The sequence below is a fragment of the Osmerus mordax genome, chromosome 4 (genome assembly GCF_038355195.1).
Source record: "Osmerus mordax isolate fOsmMor3 chromosome 4, fOsmMor3.pri, whole genome shotgun sequence".
Taxonomy (NCBI): domain Eukaryota; kingdom Metazoa; phylum Chordata; class Actinopteri; order Osmeriformes; family Osmeridae; genus Osmerus; species Osmerus mordax.
The window spans coordinates 5,823,318-5,840,554 of NC_090053.1; the positions used below are offsets into that span (position 1 = coordinate 5,823,318).

The window sequence follows — 17,237 nt, forward strand, 5'->3', positions numbered from 1 at the left end:
TCTCAAGACGTACCAGGGCCTTGAAATACTGGCAAAAGGATGCCCAGACTACCTTTTCAACACCCCCCCCCCCCCGCTCTCTCTTTCTTCCTTTCGACCTCCCTCTCTTGCTCTCCAACTGCTAAAATTCTCCTGAGTTTGAATAAAGCCTCTTTCTGCTCTCAGCACATGCGGGAGCGGCACACAGTCGGAACTCATACAGACTTGGCTCTCAAGTTGGAGTCACCGACACCAGGAGCCTCAGCACATCAACGGTACGTTACACTGACAACTGGAGAAAATGTCAATTGTTGGGTGTACATACACCAAATCTGATAAACCACTGTCTTGTAGGACTGGGACTTAACATGTAAATGTTTTGATTGCGTCTGTGCTAATCAGCTTTTTTTCTACTTCTCTGTTAATGTTCCTATTGCAAGTGAGGTGATTTTGTCTATCAATGACAACAGAGTCAGGGATGCTTTTCAAATTGCTCAATTTATATATAAACATCAAGATCAATTTTCATATTCAAAAATAAAAGGTTTACATGAAGCCAATTCTAAGGCGTTTTCTGGTTAGAGACCATTGAGTAAGTAGGGTTTTAGATCATTAAATGAATCACATGTAGACATATGCCTCAATGTGTATGATTTTGGAGAGATGTTTTCTGGTGTGCATCTGGCTTGTCAGTAAATTGTTACTCCTACTTCTTATAGCATGTTTATGTGTAATTTTGTACATATAGTAAAAATATATATTATAAGAATATATTTAAGAGCAGGCTTTAGTTTAATTTAGAAAACAATTGATTAAACAGGCGTCTTTTTTGGAAAATGTTCAGCAAGGACATTTGAACCTTTTTGCTTATGAGCTTTTCAACAATCCATACAATTGGTTGATAAACTTAGTTGCTTGAAGTTTGATGGTTATAATTGATGCAACAAATGTAATTTTTCTTATCAATACTTTCTTCCATAGTAATGAAAACCTTTTTTAATGTGGCTTTTTCAGATGGCAGATAAAGTAATTATATGACCTGAACCATTAAGCCCAACTAAAGATACTTTATACAATGTTTCATTTGTGCATGTATATGCGCGTGTTTAATCCTTTGCCAGTACATGTGTGCTTATGCTAATGTGTGTATATAGTTACCCATGCACATACATAAGCATACCTAGAGTATATACAGTACCTATATAGTGTGTAAGCATCTGTTCATACATACATACATTTGAGTGTGTGTGTAAAGATTGTGGGCATGTGTGTGGACAAACCAACCTTACAGCATTCATATCATTTTCACACATACACTTGGTTCTCTGATGGGCGAGCGTGGGCACGGGGTGTGTACTCCCATGTTCCCCTGCTCCCTGCCATCGCTGTGGTCTCACTCAATGTCCACTCTGTTCTGGTGGTGTGTGTGTGTGTGTGCGCATGGTGGTTGGGGGGTAAGGGGGTCTCATGAGGCCTGGATGGGGTATATAAGGGGGTATTGACCCCATCCCCCACCTCCCCCGGATGCATAGAGAGTGTTTACCTTGGCTGGGCTGCCCTCCCCAGGCCCTGGGCAGGCACAGGCTCCTCCACAGCAGGAACAGAGCCCGGCCTTATAGCCCTCTGCCTCATCTGGGGAACGGAACATGCCACAACGGCTGAATGTGGGAATGGAACACAACACGCTGGGTGAATGGAGATACTGTGAAGGGGGGATCCGTGGCAGCGTAGGGACCAGAGTGGCTAGAATGGCTATAGGATTTAAATGATGCATTAACATTTTTTCACGTAGATTGGTGCTTAGGGAGTTGCTGTGGGGTTGATTGAAGGCACATACAGTCGTTTTGGTTGGCTATACTGAGTATTTGTGCATTTTGAGTTTAGGTTGCAGGTATTTTGGTGGCTTGAGTTTTCTTGTGAGTTTAATATTACTTTAATATTGCTGGCACTAATCTACTGCAGCTAATGTGGTTATTGTTAAGAAAATTTGTGGACTGTATAATAAATAGTTGTGATTCATATCATATATGATTCATATCATACAAAATGATAATCGTTTTAGACTACGAGAATATGGAGAATATACCACTTTACATTATTAAACAAGTCCACATTCCTCTCTCCTCCTTTCTAACCAAAACATGACAGAATAGACCAATTATTGTTCAAGAGACAGATGAAAATTCAAGGTAGAGGTGTAAGATGTGCTGTTGTTGTTCTACACCCAGGTGTAACTCGTTTTCACATCACTGGTGGCGGAACAAATATTGGCACTGCTGTATTTGAGAATGACTATTCTTCTCATTTATACACCATGCAAAGAACACACATATCCTCATTCTTTATCTCTATGTCTTTCTTACACAAACACAAACCATGTCTGACAGTTAACATGCTTTAGTATGTTTGAATTGGTGGCGGGAACGTCTTAGTGTATTCATGCAATACCCCGTGGTCAACATTGACTGTGTCTGAGAATCTGACAGGTGTGGTGTCTACACTGTCACCTCCAGCTGTGAAACAAACAGCCACGTTTGACCTAAGACCTTTGACCTGACTCTAATCATAGCTCTCCTCTTTGACCTTCTTGCAGTCAACGCAGCCTGGCCATATCATGATGTAATGCTTTCCCTGGAGTCACTTTACAGAGGAAGTCAAATCCTTAGGTTGTTGGAAGGACTGGGGTCTGGTTTCCACCCCCTTCCTCTCAAACCTTTTGCAAGCTATGAGCTAACTAGTAAAATGGACAGTGAGACTCCTGTGGTCTTGCCGTAAGGTTACTGTACAAGTAACCTTAATAGGTTTAATAGTGGTTGCCACTGGCACGCTACACTTTGGTAACTATCCTTGGCTATTTCCATTTCATAATAGACTATAACAATAAACACGGAAATGCATTTGGTTAAAAACAGAATTGATTCCCTATACCCTATGCTGAGCAAAGCATAGCTCCTATTTTAGTACTCAGGACCTTCATGTACCAGAAACATTCGTTGATAAACATATGTGTATGTATGTCTGTGTGTGGGATTCGACACATCTGACTTCTGACATCATTTCCACTTTGCCCACAGGCATAGCGGTCTGTACAGTCCTGTATTATTTTAATTTTTGGTCTGCCACTGTGGGGCAGTTGGAAAAAGAAGGAATGAATGAATAAATAAAAAATGTATGAATGACCGATGAAAATTACCGCCACGGAGAACTGGTTAGACCAGCATGAATTAACCTTTCTGAGGATATAAATGTAAATATAAATTATAATCAATTTAATATTATGTATGAGTGAATTTGTAGTAGAAATGAAAGGTTACGTGTCAGTCGCATCCAAGTGATCACATACATTTTTACCCTCCAATTCTACAGGTAAACCATGGTCATCTTACCTTTTCTGTGTGTGTGTCTTCCCTTCATCACTGCAACAATATCCTTTGAGAACCCTGAGGGTAAGTGTGATTTTAATTACGTGTTCGCATGTTAATAAGATAGAGATAGCAATGCAAATGCTCTATCTATGGCTGACCATCAACCATCCCCCTCTTTGGGTTCTGTCTAGATCTTGATGGCACGTTGAGTGTTAGCATCCCTGAGGAGGTGCCGCTGCTCCCTCTTCTGGGCGGCAAAGTGGTGGTGCCCTGCTACTTCCAGGACAACACGGTCAACGACCCTGGCGCTCCAACCCTCGCCCCCCTCTCTCACCGCATCAAGTGGACTCATGTCACCAAGGACAAGGTCACCCTCATCCTGGTGGCGTCGGAAGGGAAAGTTCACGTTGAGACAGAGTATCTGGACCGGGTCACAATGGTGAACTATCCACTGGTGGCGACCGATGCCACCATGGAGTTGACGGAGCTGCGTGCCACTGACTCAGGCAGTTACCGCTGTGAGGTCATGCATGGCATTGAGGATAGCTACGACTCTGTGGACGTCACTGTTCAAGGTAAGGAAGCAATTGCAATTGCAATTGTAACATCACTTTTCATGACCCAATGGTTCATTTGTAACAGCCTGTGAATTTTACTCTGACGTGATCATTAATTAATTAGTGTTATACTGCTAACACTCGTTAATTTGCCTATTACTAAAATGTTTTTATTAGAGTTATTAGTTAAATGGTAGTCACCATGTTGCCATTTTTATTAACTAATATTATTATCACCTAATGAATACAGATTTCTTCTCCTCTTCTTGCCAGGTATTGTGTTCCACTACCGAGCCATTTCTACTCGTTACACCCTGACCTTTGAGAAGGCCAAGGCTGCATGTATCCAGAACAGTGCCACCATTGCCACACCTGCCCAGCTCCAGGCCGCCTTCGACGATGGTTATCACCAGTGTGATGCCGGCTGGCTCTCTGATCAAACTGTCAGGTATAGTTAATATAGCTGTCTTACTGACATTACTTGCCAATACCAAGTAAACCAGCAGAGTTATAGCACCACAGAGAAACCAGCATGGTCATCAAATTTGGATATCAATGTGTTTGACGTTCTCAACGCAGTCCAATTGAGTGTAATTTCCGACTGCTCAATATGAGTAGATTTTAAATTTAAATTTTACACGACTTGTAATCCACTAAAGGTACCCTATCCACGAACCAAGAGAGGGTTGTTTTGGAGACAAAGAGGACTTCCCAGGTGTGAGAACCTACGGAGTGAGAGACGTCAACGAGACATATGACGTGTATTGTTTCGCCGAGAAGATGTCAGGTATTCTACAACACATCATGCTTACATGGCATGTTCTTATTCTTAGGTATTACTTTCATTGTGTGTGTGTCTCACTCTTTACCTTCTCACCTTTATCCCTCTAGGCAGAGTGTTCTACTCCATGTCAGTGGAAAAGTTCACCTTCTACCAGGCTGGCGACCAGTGTGCCAAACTTGGTGCCAGTCTTGCCACCACAGGCCAGCTCTACCTGGCATGGAAGGCTGGCATGGACGTTTGTAATGCAGGCTGGCTGGCAGACAGGAGTGTTCGCTACCCCATCAACATCGCCAGGCCTCAATGTGGAGGAGGCCTGCTAGGAGTGAGGACAGTCTACCTGTACCCCAACCAGACAGGCTATCCTTACCCAGACTCACGCTATGATGCGGTCTGCTTCCGAGGTAAATAAATAGAACGCACCACTCGCTGGTCACTTGCTGGCCACTGAATAACCATTTTCCAAGAATAAACAATTGAATGCTCAGTCGAACTCTAGGTAATCACAATTTTTATATTTAAAAAATGGAGAATCAGAAGACAATGCAATCCTGACGACACCCTTCCCCGACATCATCACCATGACTCCAAGCCCTGTGGACTTCCCGGCACGTTCCACAACACCTGATGGGGAGGCACGGGGAGAGGTGGCCACCCAGGCCCCAACTGACACCAGCACATTGGAACAACCTCTCCCCATCCCCCCCAGTGTCATCGATACTTTTACAAAGGTGACGCCAGTGATAGAACAGGAGGTCAGCAGGGCCACAGTCAGACCAGACCTGGGACAGGAACTTCCATGTGAGAATGATACTGCCATGGCTCCCACAGGTTAGTCTTTTGATCATATATGGATTGAATTATTGATGCATGCTGCACGGTATCGTATTTGTATCTGTAGGCATGATATAATTGCTCGTATCCTGATGGTAGTGGTACTGTGGACTGTTGAGCCGCCTAAAGGCTTTAGGATATAAACTGTCCCGAAGCCTGGATGTTCTGGTTGCAGTACTCTGGCACCGCTTGCCAGACTTCAGGAGGGTAAAGAACTTATGGGTGGGTGGGTGGGGTAATGATGTTGCTAGCCCATTTCTGGTTCTCTTATCATAGATGTCCTGCAGTGATGGGAGGTCGGACCAAGTAAACCTTATGCAAATATATTGATTAGGTTGTCCATGTTAACAACATACGATATTAAGAGCTCTTTCTATTTTCATCTCCCATATCTCTTTGTCACCCTCTCTTCCCTTCTCTCCCAAACCTTCTATTACTCCTCCATATCTTGTTTTCTTAACTCCTTTCTCCCAGGTGTGGTGTTCCACTACAGGGCAGGCTCAAGCCGTTATGCTCTGTCTTTCGTTGAGGGCCAGCTGGCCTGTCAAAGTGTGGGGGCTATCATCGCCAGCCCCCAGCAACTCCAGGCAGCCTACAAGGATGGCCTACACCACTGTGATGCTGGCTGGCTCAGAGACCAAACTGTCAGGTCTGTTGCATTTGCATTCTTTTACATTTTTTTATTTGAGGTCAGACTAGACAGGTAATTGTCAGTTGCCTGATTTGCTAAGGTAAATCTGTTTTGGTCATTGTTATGGAAATATGAAGTGTGGCGCTTTTCACCCAGATTTCTAACCCAGGCTATGACCTAAGTATTAACTGCCTCTCTCTACTATGTTCAGGTACCCTATTGTGTCGCCCAGAGATAAGTGTTCAGGTAACCTGGAGCATCTCCCTGGAGTGAGATCGTACGGCCTAAGGCCTTCTGATGAGCGATATGATGTATATTGCTATGTTGAGCGCCTCAGGGGTAAGACTAGCTCTTACTTTAAGGTTGACCTAAAATAATAAGACTTTTGTGCCTTGAATTTCTCATTGTGACATTGTACGGTGTACTGTACCTTAAGTCCACTTGTTTCTTAAGTAAAAATCTATCATATTATTGTACATATCAGTTTAGTACAGTGTTTCTCAAACTCTTGAGTGATATCCCACTTACAAAATGTAAAAAACATTGGGGCAGTTTTATTCCATATTATCTGTCCCTACTTTCAACCTTCTTTCCCTCCATTCCGCTGTCTCTTAGGTGAGGTTTTCTACACAAGTGATTATGATAGCTTCTCCTACGACGAGGCAGTGTCTCACTGTCAGAAACTTAATGCCACCTTGGCATCCACCGGCGAACTCTATGCTGCCTGGAAGCAGGGCCTGGACAAGTGTCGTCCTGGCTGGCTGGCCGACCGCACTGTCCGCTACCCTATCCGCCAACCCAAGGCCCACTGTGGAGGAGGCAAGGCTGGGGTACACACCATCTATGCCTACCCCAACCAGACAGGCCATCCAGACCAGCACTCCAGATACGACGCCTACTGCTTCAGAGGTAGTAAAAAGTTAATTTTTATAATATTATGGAAATATTATATAGAGACATGAGGAGTCAGTGGAAACATATCATCTATATTTATTTAAATGTTTTAACTTCAATGATTAAATGTAATTTTGAAATTGTATTTTCCATAGCTGAGCGCAGAGTACTTCACAATGAAACCAGTGTCAATGAGACTCTAGTAGTGGTGGATGAGGAAAAAATCAACATGACGACGAGTATTGATCAATTGACACCTGGTAAAACATCTTTAACTTTGTCATTCTCCGTAATTCTCAATGTATTTCATTTCAATGTACTGTGTATTTTTCTGTTTCTATTCAACGATCATGATTATGGCACATCCTTTCCATGAATCTTTTGCGTTGTCACAGTATCTCTCCTGGTCTCTCTCTCTCTCTCTGTCTCTCTCTCTCTCTGTGTTACCCCAGTCATTCCTATTGTACCTCCAGTCTCTGTTGACCTGTCTGGCTCAGGCTCAGCAGAGCAGTCAGCCAGTGGCAGTGGCAGTGGGAGTGGAGCTGGTGGTCCTAGTGGGGATTCATTTGGCGGTTTTGAGACCAGTGGGGAAGGATCTGGCTCAGGCATCCACATCACTCTCAGCGGCGACCACCTGTCTGGAGAGGCCTCTGGTTCTGAGGGGCCCCAGGAGGGGAGCTCCGTCATCTACAACACAAAGGTAGACTCTGGGGACTGGGAGTCTAGTGTTGGGGAAGAGGAGAAACCTGGGTTCAGTGGGTTCCCCTCCGGTGTGGGTCCCCATTCTTTTAGTGGCAGTGGTGACCTCAGTGGTGACCTCAGTGGTAGCGGAGAGTCCACAATCATCATGGTGGATGGGGAGACGGTCGACCTTTCTACTAAGCAACAACCCACCCAGCAAGAATTGGGAAGAGGGAGCGTGGACCTGAGTGGATCAGGGGGCATGTCTGGCTCAGGGACCAGCGGCTTCTTCAGTGGCTCTGGGATCCCAGTCATATCCTTTGTTACCCCCACTCTCGTCGACCAGACGACCAAAGCATCAGGCGAGCAGGAAGTATCTGGTTTCCATCACATGGGTTCTGGTTTTCCGAGTGGATCTGGGGATCCATCTGGCTACACTTCAGGGACCCCCTCTGAAGATGTTTCCCCACCCCGAGGGGATGTTGTCTTCCTGCCGGAGGATGGGATGATGGAGGTAAATGTGCAGCCTTCTGATCGTCGTCCAGAACAGGGACGTGGGCAGGTGGACCTCAGTGGCGATGGTAGTGGTCCAGGGTTCTACGAAGTGAGTAGTATTTGGGATCACCATGCTTCAGCCAATGGGGAGCTTTCCCGGAGAGATCCTACAGCCGAAGGAATGTCTGTTGTCCTGCCCCCAGGTTCTACATTCCCTTCTCCAGAATATATTACCAACCAAGAGAACTTAGTTCATTTAGAGGAAAAGCTACCGCAGCTAGATCTTGAAGGCCTGGCTGGGCCCACGGAGGAGATTTATGTCACTTCTCCCTCATCCACTTACTCCAGTCCTACCACCGCACCTGCTGTCTCACAAGTGACACCTGCTGTTGTGCAGCAACCTGCCACTGAGGACGGTATGTTGAATTTGCATATTTCTGTCATTTAAAGCATGAGAAAGGTACTTTATTGTGACTTTAAACCGCTAAATAAATGTATTAATAAATGTACTTACTGTAAGTTGCTCTGGATAAGAGCGTCTGCTAAATGACTAAATGTAATGTAATGTATTAAAACTTTAAATGAAAGTAGCATTTTGAAATCACTGCTTATTATTTGGTTCAAAGTAAACCTCTCCACATCTAATTGTTTCGGTTTGTTTCTTGATTTCCCCGGCTCAGCATCTCCTGACCCCTGTGAACCTAATCCGTGTGGAGCTGGTACCTGTTCTGTGCAGGGTGATATTGCAGTCTGTCAGTGTCCACATGGATTTACTGGAGAAGACTGCAAGACACGTAAGACACTACATCACAGATGTAGCTAAGATGTACCTTTACACATACATATTAAAATAAAGCCACACACATAATCAATATTCCTATTTCTCCAAATGGAGAATTGGTTCTCTCATTATCACCCCGTTTGTGTGTTCACAGCAACGCAAGGCTGTGCAGAAGGCTGGGTGGAATTCATGGGAAGCTGCTACCTTCACTTTTCTGAGAGGGACACCTGGGGTGTGGCTGAGCATCGCTGCCAAGAGCTCAACTCTCATCTGGTCAGCATCACTTCGCAACAGGAGCAAAACTTTGTCAACTGTGAGTACCTTTGACTGTGTGTTGTGTGCTGCAGGCTACATGTGCACTGCGTGTGTGTTACATGTAATCATGTGGCCTCAATCTCTCCTTTATCTAGCTAATGCCCAGGATTACCAGTGGATTGGACTAAATGATAAGGACGTGCAGAATGAGTTTCGCTGGACAGACGGGAGTCCCCTGGTGAGTTATCCCCAGAACAGGTATCTCAAAACCATGACTTTTTAATTTTGTGTGCCTTGATAAGGACATTTCCAACCTGTCATTTGCTGGCAACTTTTAAACGTATTTTAATTGTCTGATCTCTTACAAAGTTCATGTTGGTGCTGTCTTAATAGCAATTTGAGAACTGGAGGCCAAACCAACCTGATAACTACTTTGACTCAGCGGAGGACTGTGTGGTAATGATCTGGCATGAAGAAGGCCAGTGGAATGATGTACCCTGCAACTACCACCTGCCCTTCACCTGCAAGAGTGGACCTGGTATGAGCTGGGGTCAGAGGTTTAGGATTAGGTCTAACTGTACTGTGGCAAAGTCTCCAAAATGCTGAAGTGAAGAGTAATATACATCTACTCTTTGTCTGTACAAACAAACAGTAACAGCAACACTGTACTCACATTCAGGAATTGTGTACCTATGGTGGTTTGGAGAAGGTGCTGGGTAACAGCAGAAATCCTGGTTAGATACCTCAAGTTTTTGGATGTGTCCATTGACGACACCATTATCAAAATTGTTAAATATAGTCTCATTGCCGAGTTGGTCATTTAGGCATGATAATTGCAAATTCAATATCAATAGTTATTATTTACGTATAAGTATCTTCCTGCACCATTACTTCTCCAAATCTAAGAAAATACCACCACAATAATCAGAATTGTCAGCTGTGGAATTCATTTTCCTAATTTACCTAAAGAGCACACAATTATTTTATGTATATTCTGCTCCTCACCAGCAAAATAGAGCCTAGTAGGTCCAACAATGAAGCACCAACTGACACATGATACCTTTTCCTTTTTTCACAGCCATGTGCTCTTGGCCTCCTGAGGTAGAAAATGCCAAACCTATGGGCGATAGAAGAGACCGTTACCCAGTCAACTCCATAGTCCGCTATCAGTGTGACTCTGGCTTCACACAGCGCCATCTACCTGTTGTACGCTGCCTGCCCGACGGCCGGTGGGAGGAGCCACAAGTGGAGTGTATAGGACGTAAGTGAGATGTGCAGAAATATATACCACACATTACCTTGATAGTTTGACAGAACTGACATACAGTAATATAGTTGTTACAAAAAGGCAGGAAGCTGATGTACAGGCACTTCACTACAACGTATTAAGATGTCATGATAATATGCCTCTCTTCCCATCAGCTGGCACCACAAGCAACAGACTACACAAGCGGTCCATCAGGAGGCGGTCTAAAGCGGTCAGCAGTCAATCATGGAGGAAGCTCCTTTAATTAGGGAGTGAAAGGACACACTAAAGAGAATCTAAAGGACCGCTCTTGTAAAATACCTGATACCCCAAACCATTTTTGTGTGACCAAAAAAAGATAACATTCCCACCATGTATATAAACGACAAAGCACATTACAACTTGATTTTGTAGTCCATCTGACTGGCATTTTGGTCTTTGAGCGTCACTCAGTGCCTTTGAGGGGCATGTAGGGATATGTGGGAAGTCTTTCGTTTACTTTAGTGGAATGTTCTGTTTGTGTTTGTGTTCAACTGTTGAAGGCTAATGATTTGGTGGGAGAAAGTAGTGGTATCGATTTAAAGTATAAAACTTGGTGATAGTATACATAATAATGTACTATAGAAATAGGGAGTGTTTTGGCAGACTCCATACCACCAGGTGGCACTTTATACACCTTCATTAACATAGATGGGTCCAAAACTTCAATACAACACTTCAAAATAGATTATTACGATTTTTTGATTTATTTGGGGTTTATTTATTCAGGTACTACTTTGGGGTTGGGGACAGGGGCGTCTTTTCCAAGGCACTAGAGTGACACTGAGAGTCAAAAACAGAACAAAATTAAGTGTTTGGGATTACAGCTGGATACTCTGAAGTCAAGCACATTGCTATGTAGATCTTTATTATATCATTTAGGATATTTTTCTATTTTTGTTTTAATTTGAGACTTTTTAGGGTGGGCCCCTAAGGCCACACATAGGGACAACATCTGTGTGATGAATAGAGACAGAATAAGGCTGGTGTTTCCGACTGATGAACAAAGTGTGTCAACATATGCATGATTATACACTATAATGCTAATCCATCAACCAGGTTCTTGGGTTGCCATGGCTCAAATACTTGGAATCATCTAAAACTGGACCAATTCTGCACATGGGTGATTGGCTATTAATGCTATCCGTAGGGAGAGCCAGGTAACTACTGTAGCCAAAAACAGTTGTGACCTACATTAACAATCCATGAGCTTCTGTACTCGTTTAAATTCCTCAAGTCATTTTTTAGCGACCACATTCTACCATGTCAGTGAGCTATTGTCTGTCTAACAATGATAATGTTCTATAATAATTATTTGTCTATCTATAACTTCACTCTGAACAGCGGGATCTGTGATTAACTTACATAGAGATCAGACACACTGTAGCACGTTTGTTAGGGGACACTTTTTCCAGACCTATCTTACTTGCAACCTGCAAGGATCCATCCTGACTTGGTGGTGTTTTACCAATAGTCGAAAAATCTCTGTGCCAAATATGAAAAGGCAAAGAGCTCTGAAGCACTCGAGAATTGATAGCCCTTAATGAAACAAGCTGTGAATACAGTGATAGGGACAAAGGCGGAAACACACACACATAGAACACAGCATTTGAGCTCAGTGTGCTTCAACATGATGCTTGTAAAAGGTTTATATCAAAGAGGTCAGGCACACACATACACACATGAAGCCCTTAACCTAAATACATGACAGAATAAGTCACAGAAACAATAAATTACAATTATTGTGTATTTTGGCCTTACTCCTTGCAAGTGTGTGTGTGTGTGTGTGTGTGTATATATGGGAACGTGTTAGCTACATGTTGTGTGTCAATGTGTGTGTTATGGTTAGAGTATGTAAGTGTTTTTGGACTGTAAGTTCTGCAGTCAAAGACTGTACTTTACAACAAACTAAATGTGTAAGGTTGATACCTAAGGTATGGTTTTGGCGAGAAATCTTAATAAAAATAATTTAAAATATCAAATAACACCTGAAAACTTCTTATAGTATTTGATAAATACTTGCAATATTAGACAGCTGCGTTAAAAGGTTCATCTTAACCTTTCAGTTACCAAAATACATAATACATACTATTGTTCAATATATAATATTTTACAGGTCAGAAATGCAGCATCAGCAATCTAAAGAGATTTTTATTTTACAGATTTTTTATGTTGACTTTCTGCCTCATACTTTTGCCCAATCTTTTTTTTTCTCAGCAGATCTACAGTGCACAGTAACACCAGTCACACTTTTAGCTGAAAGAACAAACTAGCTATTTAGTTTATTTTTACCCCCCTCTGGAAGCAAAGAGAAAAAAAAGAACTCAAGTAAATAACTCACTCAGAGCTCCACAAAGCATTCATCGTTCATCCCCTGCAGGCATTACAAACAAGCCAGCCTTTAGATTGTGTGTGTGTGTTCGTGTGCGCGCGTGCATGTTTGCATTCCACCCGTGCTTGGCCAGCAGGTGTAAATAGGACGTGCAGTTGAGGCCCAGGAGTTCAAAAATCACAGGGACTTCTGTTTGCTCTTTACCTACGCCTGTGGTGTTAGCGGTTTACTTTCCCACTGAATGGAGCATGTTACGAAGGATGTCTCCTGCCATTACATACAGTGCCCAGTTTGTGTGGGTCAGTGGTCCGAATCACCTCTCTGGCCCAGGATTCCTCTGCACTCAGGCAGCCATACTGTAGGTCTACTACCACTGTAATTGCATCTACTAGCGCCACTTTTATGAAATGCTGACAGTCAATTTGGACTAACAGCTGAAGGGTTCCTAGCTACAGTATTATCTAGTCTGAGTTCAAGGATCATATGAATCCATCATATCATAGAATCAACACATAACATGGTAAAATATAACACTTTTATAAAAGGGTAGTTATAATGAAACTGTAAATCACTGTAACAACCTCTACTCAGTCATATAATCATTAATAACAAAACATCACAAATGCCATCAGTTACAAGTTCTCTATGAATCCTTGGCAAAACATCAGTGTACATGTAGATGTATATATGTAGATTTTCCAAGAATAGCCTATACGTCACTACACAACATTACTGATGTTGGAAGTCATAACATCAAAGCAAAAACAGAGAACAATACATTGAGATAGACGAAGGTTGTACAAAAAGTACATTTCTTTTTGAAAGCACATCTTTCTTGAGATATGAACAAGTCTGTAGTGAGCCAACAAAGGTTCAAGTGTTTTTAAGAGTGGGAACAGGGTACAGTGGTCCTTGAAAGTAACTTTAATATAACTGATGTTGTTGTTGTATTGATATATTGGCATAGATACATTGCAATGAGAATCTATTGAACTCAAAAGTAAAGTAAGATAAAAGTAGACAACAAAGCAGTGAGGGGGCTCAGTGCTAAGCAACCTGGTTCATGCTAAAAACTTGTTTAGACCAGGGCTTCACATCAGTGCACTGTGTAGGCAAAGATTAGAATCAAGTACAGGCCATCTGTTGTAAGTTTTTATTTCAAAGTAATTAAGTCATGTTTACCGATAGCAGTAAACATTATATTTGTGATCTTCAGGGAGAAAGCCAAAGTTACGTATACCTGGCTCAGAGGGGCCACAGTTAGTGCGGGCCTTAACAATAGGGTAGCGGACGCTCCTGTCAGCCAACCAGCCGGCATCGCAACGGTCCAATCCCATGAGCCTCCACGCGGCGTAGAGCTGACCCACTTTGGCAATTTGACCGCCATCTTTGATGCAAGCCTGGACAGCCTCGGTGAAGTTGAGCTTGTTTGTGTGTAAGAAGTAGACTGTGCCTATCGTCACAGAAAGGAGAGAGGAAAACAGTGGGCGGGAGACAATGTGGCACCATGCACAAAAGTCACTGATAGTGTTTTACATACTTTCTTATGTACATTAGCTGAGTAGAAGATTAGAGTGAGTAACCACACACTGACCCTTAAGAGAAGCTGCAAAGCAGAAGGCGTCAAAGCGGTGAAAAAGACGATGCCGTTGCCCGTAGCTACGCAGCCCAGCGGACAGGTCTGTGCCCCCACAGCCCTCCCTTGGTATGGTGATTGGATACTGCACCGTCCCATCGGCCAACCAGCCGGCATTGCACCAGTCCAGTCCCTCTTCCCAGGCAGTGAAGAGCTGTTCAAAGGTGGCCAAGGTAGCATCCTGCCTTTCACATGCCTGCTGGGCCTCCAAAAAATTGAAATGGTAGCGTCCATTCTGTGAGAAGTAAGGAAATACCACTCCTAAAGGAATGGGGAGGGGTCAAGGAAAAAATGTGTTGATTGTACATTTGAGAGGAAACTCATTAACAAAAACGTTATACGCAACCCATACACACCCATACACCTCCACGCACACACACACACAAACAGTCTGACCTCGTAACTCCAGATCCACCGTCACACTCTCATCTTCCAGTCCATCAATGACCTCACAGCGGTAGCGGCCGGTGTCGTGGAGGTGCAGCTCGCTGATCACCAGTGACATGTCCCCCGGTGCCGCCCTCCGCAGACGCACACGGCCCCTGAAGCTGCCGTAGCTACGGTGCCGGTTGCCCATGGCAACCATAACTTCTGTCTCTCGGGCGGACGAAGAAGGGGCGATGGCCGAGGAGCCACCGTTGGCAGGGATCCAGGACCATTTGACCCGAGTTGTACGGGGGACACTGAGTTCTGGTTCGTAGCGGTAGTAGCACGGCAGGGTGACGTTGCTGCCTCTCGCGGCTGACACCAAGGAGTTTGGAGACTCCACATGTAGACGCACGCCATTGAAGTAGACTGTACAGGACAAACAGACAGACACACAAGCACTTAAGTATAACTTAAGTGAAATTCCAATCATCAAATTAAATAAAAATTGTATTTGCACAGCATCACAGCCAGAGGGCTCTCATTCAAAAGGGTGTAGGGCACAGGACAAGGCCCCTTCCTGTACTTAAAATATTAGTGAGCATGTAGACTGAAATTTACCAATGCAAATGTACCAATAAACACCATACACCTGTAATATTCGATTGATGCACAAAATAAGGAAGACTTTGTTTGCCTCCATATAATTCACATCCAGCAGGAGATACTTTTCATTTGACAATCTATAAAATAATGAGCAAGTAATAAAAAAAATCTAGCTTCCAACACTGTTGTGAATGCTTTTGTAAATTTCGTAAATGTTATTCATAGATGCATAAACAAACAACAAATTAACCTACGTATTCTTCTAGGTTTTTGGCACCTGCTAAGCAACACTGCAGACACGGTAAATTAGGATAAGATGTGGGGTGCTAAATCACCCACTACGTCAGTATTTTCGTAAACACAGTGGACACGTGTTCTAGTACATACTCTCTCCATTGCCGTTGCCATTCATGAGGTCGTGGTAGAAGAAGCCGTTGTTGTATCTTGCCGCTTGGCAAGAGGTTAGGAAAGTCAACCATTGGGCCAGTACAGGGAGTAGGATGTGCAGATTGAGCATCGCCATAATGGTGTTACACTTCTGTATGGTAGGGATAGAGGACAGTAGCCTATAGGAAAGATCTTGAAAGAGCACTATAAATGCAACACAAAAAACGTGTCTCAAAATCATCACAAGAGGATGCCAAATCTCAAAGTTGACATAAATTATTTCAGCCAATTGTGATATTTTCTCAGGCTAAGTCAAACTACATTGTTTGTTATAGCATAATGAAAAATAAATACAGGTAAGTACATTTTGGTTTGTTAAAATAAACAAATTGACTAAATAACAAAACAATGCTGAGCATGTTAATGTCTTAATAGACTAATTGAGAAAGAACAAATAATGTAGGCTCTATTAACTTTAAAAAGCTAAATTTCCGCCTGTTTCTAGATGATTTCATTAAAATACTTCAGCTGTCAGTCTCAAACATTTCCTTTCTCCGTAGCCTACTTTTCAACAACTAGTTTTACACGCAAAACAAAGACTTGAAAAACTCGCGTGCGTATTCAAGGCGAGCACAGTAGGCTATGGTTAATAAGTGATAAAACTTAACTTACGGATTAAAGATGTTCTCGTCGCAGTAAACTAAGTGGCAACGTCGTTTTAATGCATGTTCCACTTGATCCTTTTTGACCAGATAGATAGACCGGTCACAATTCCTTCATTGATATTTTGTGAGGAAAAGCAGAAGGACGACGTCATTGAGAGGCATCCCCTTTGAAGTGAGTATGAACGACAGTGACCTCATCCGTACCAAGAGAAACATAAGCATCAGAATTAAGCTGTAACGTACTTGCTTCCACACCGACGAAGATTCATGATATATAGTCAACAGTAGCCAACATATATTTACAATGCAGGTGGATTTTTTGCACGCACACTTTGTATGCATGGTGTAATATGGTTAACTCGTGTCATTTATAAACAATGTGAAGAAAGAATAAGTAAGTCTATACAAAAGAAGTACTGTTATTTTAGTAGTAAAGTGTCAGGAACCGTACGCTCATGATTACTAATGTATACATTACAATACAATACAATTCATGACAAATTCATACAGGGTAATCTTTAATAGTCAGGGGATTCTTTTATGCAACATTTTATTCAAAGTAAGCATAGTTCTTAAGTGAAAATATGTGGGTTGAAGTTACTAAATTCTGGTATGTTGGTTTAAGCTGATTAGGCATAGCTATGACATGTTTTGCAATATCCTCAAATGACACAGAAAATATTGTCACGTTGACTTATATTTTAGTC

At 42.8% G+C, this 17,237-nt stretch overlaps 2 protein-coding genes across 3 annotated transcripts; one reads left to right on the plus strand and one right to left on the minus strand.

Moving 5' to 3' along the window:
* Positions 1 to 3,352: 3,352 nt before the first annotated feature.
* Positions 3,353 to 10,786, plus strand: LOC136942120 (aggrecan core protein-like). The gene is made up of 17 exons (XM_067234906.1): positions 3,353 to 3,425; positions 3,536 to 3,919; positions 4,175 to 4,349; positions 4,561 to 4,688; positions 4,793 to 5,086; positions 5,214 to 5,513; positions 5,991 to 6,165; positions 6,359 to 6,486; positions 6,763 to 7,056; positions 7,197 to 7,301; positions 7,494 to 8,633; positions 8,898 to 9,011; positions 9,153 to 9,311; positions 9,409 to 9,491; positions 9,647 to 9,791; positions 10,332 to 10,514; positions 10,676 to 10,786. The coding sequence occupies exons 1-17, from the start codon at positions 3,353 to 3,355 to the stop codon at positions 10,762 to 10,764; spliced, it is 3,969 nt and encodes a 1,322-aa protein (XP_067091007.1). The 3' UTR covers positions 10,765 to 10,786.
* Positions 10,787 to 13,391: 2,605 nt separating this feature from the next.
* hapln3 (hyaluronan and proteoglycan link protein 3) lies at positions 13,392 to 16,609 on the minus strand. Of its 2 annotated transcripts, none has more exons than XM_067234621.1 (5): positions 16,538 to 16,609; positions 15,866 to 16,016; positions 14,903 to 15,301; positions 14,465 to 14,767; positions 13,392 to 14,323 (listed from the first exon to the last, which is right to left on the minus strand). In XM_067234621.1, the coding sequence occupies exons 2-5, from the start codon at positions 15,999 to 16,001 to the stop codon at positions 14,049 to 14,051; spliced, it is 1,113 nt and encodes a 370-aa protein (XP_067090722.1). In that variant the 5' UTR covers positions 16,002 to 16,016; positions 16,538 to 16,609; the 3' UTR covers positions 13,392 to 14,048. The 2 variants fall into 2 exon arrangements, with proteins under 2 accessions (XP_067090722.1, XP_067090723.1); XM_067234622.1 differs by having other exon boundaries at positions 15,866 to 16,069; positions 16,538 to 16,599.
* Positions 16,610 to 17,237: the final 628 nt, after the last annotated feature.

Excerpts from the sequence above, each read along its gene's own strand:
- hapln3 (XM_067234621.1), bottom strand. The coding sequence starts at position 16,001 with ATGGCGATGCTCAATCTGCACATCCTACTCCCTGTACTGGCCCAATGG. Across the intron at positions 14,768-14,902 it reads GGTGGATCTGGAGTTACGAG|GAGTGGTATTTCCTTACTTC; the intron begins GTCAGACTGTTT and ends CCATTCCTTTAG. Across the intron at positions 14,324-14,464 it reads CTTTGCAGCTTCTCTTAAGG|GCACAGTCTACTTCTTACAC; the intron begins GTCAGTGTGTGG and ends CTGTGACGATAG.
- LOC136942120 (XM_067234906.1), top strand. The coding sequence starts at position 3,353 with ATGGTCATCTTACCTTTTCTGTGTGTGTGTCTTCCCTTCATCACTGCA. Across the intron at positions 6,166-6,358 it reads CTCAGAGACCAAACTGTCAG|GTACCCTATTGTGTCGCCCA; the intron begins GTCTGTTGCATT and ends TACTATGTTCAG. Across the intron at positions 9,312-9,408 it reads GGAGCAAAACTTTGTCAACT|CTAATGCCCAGGATTACCAG; the intron begins GTGAGTACCTTT and ends TCCTTTATCTAG.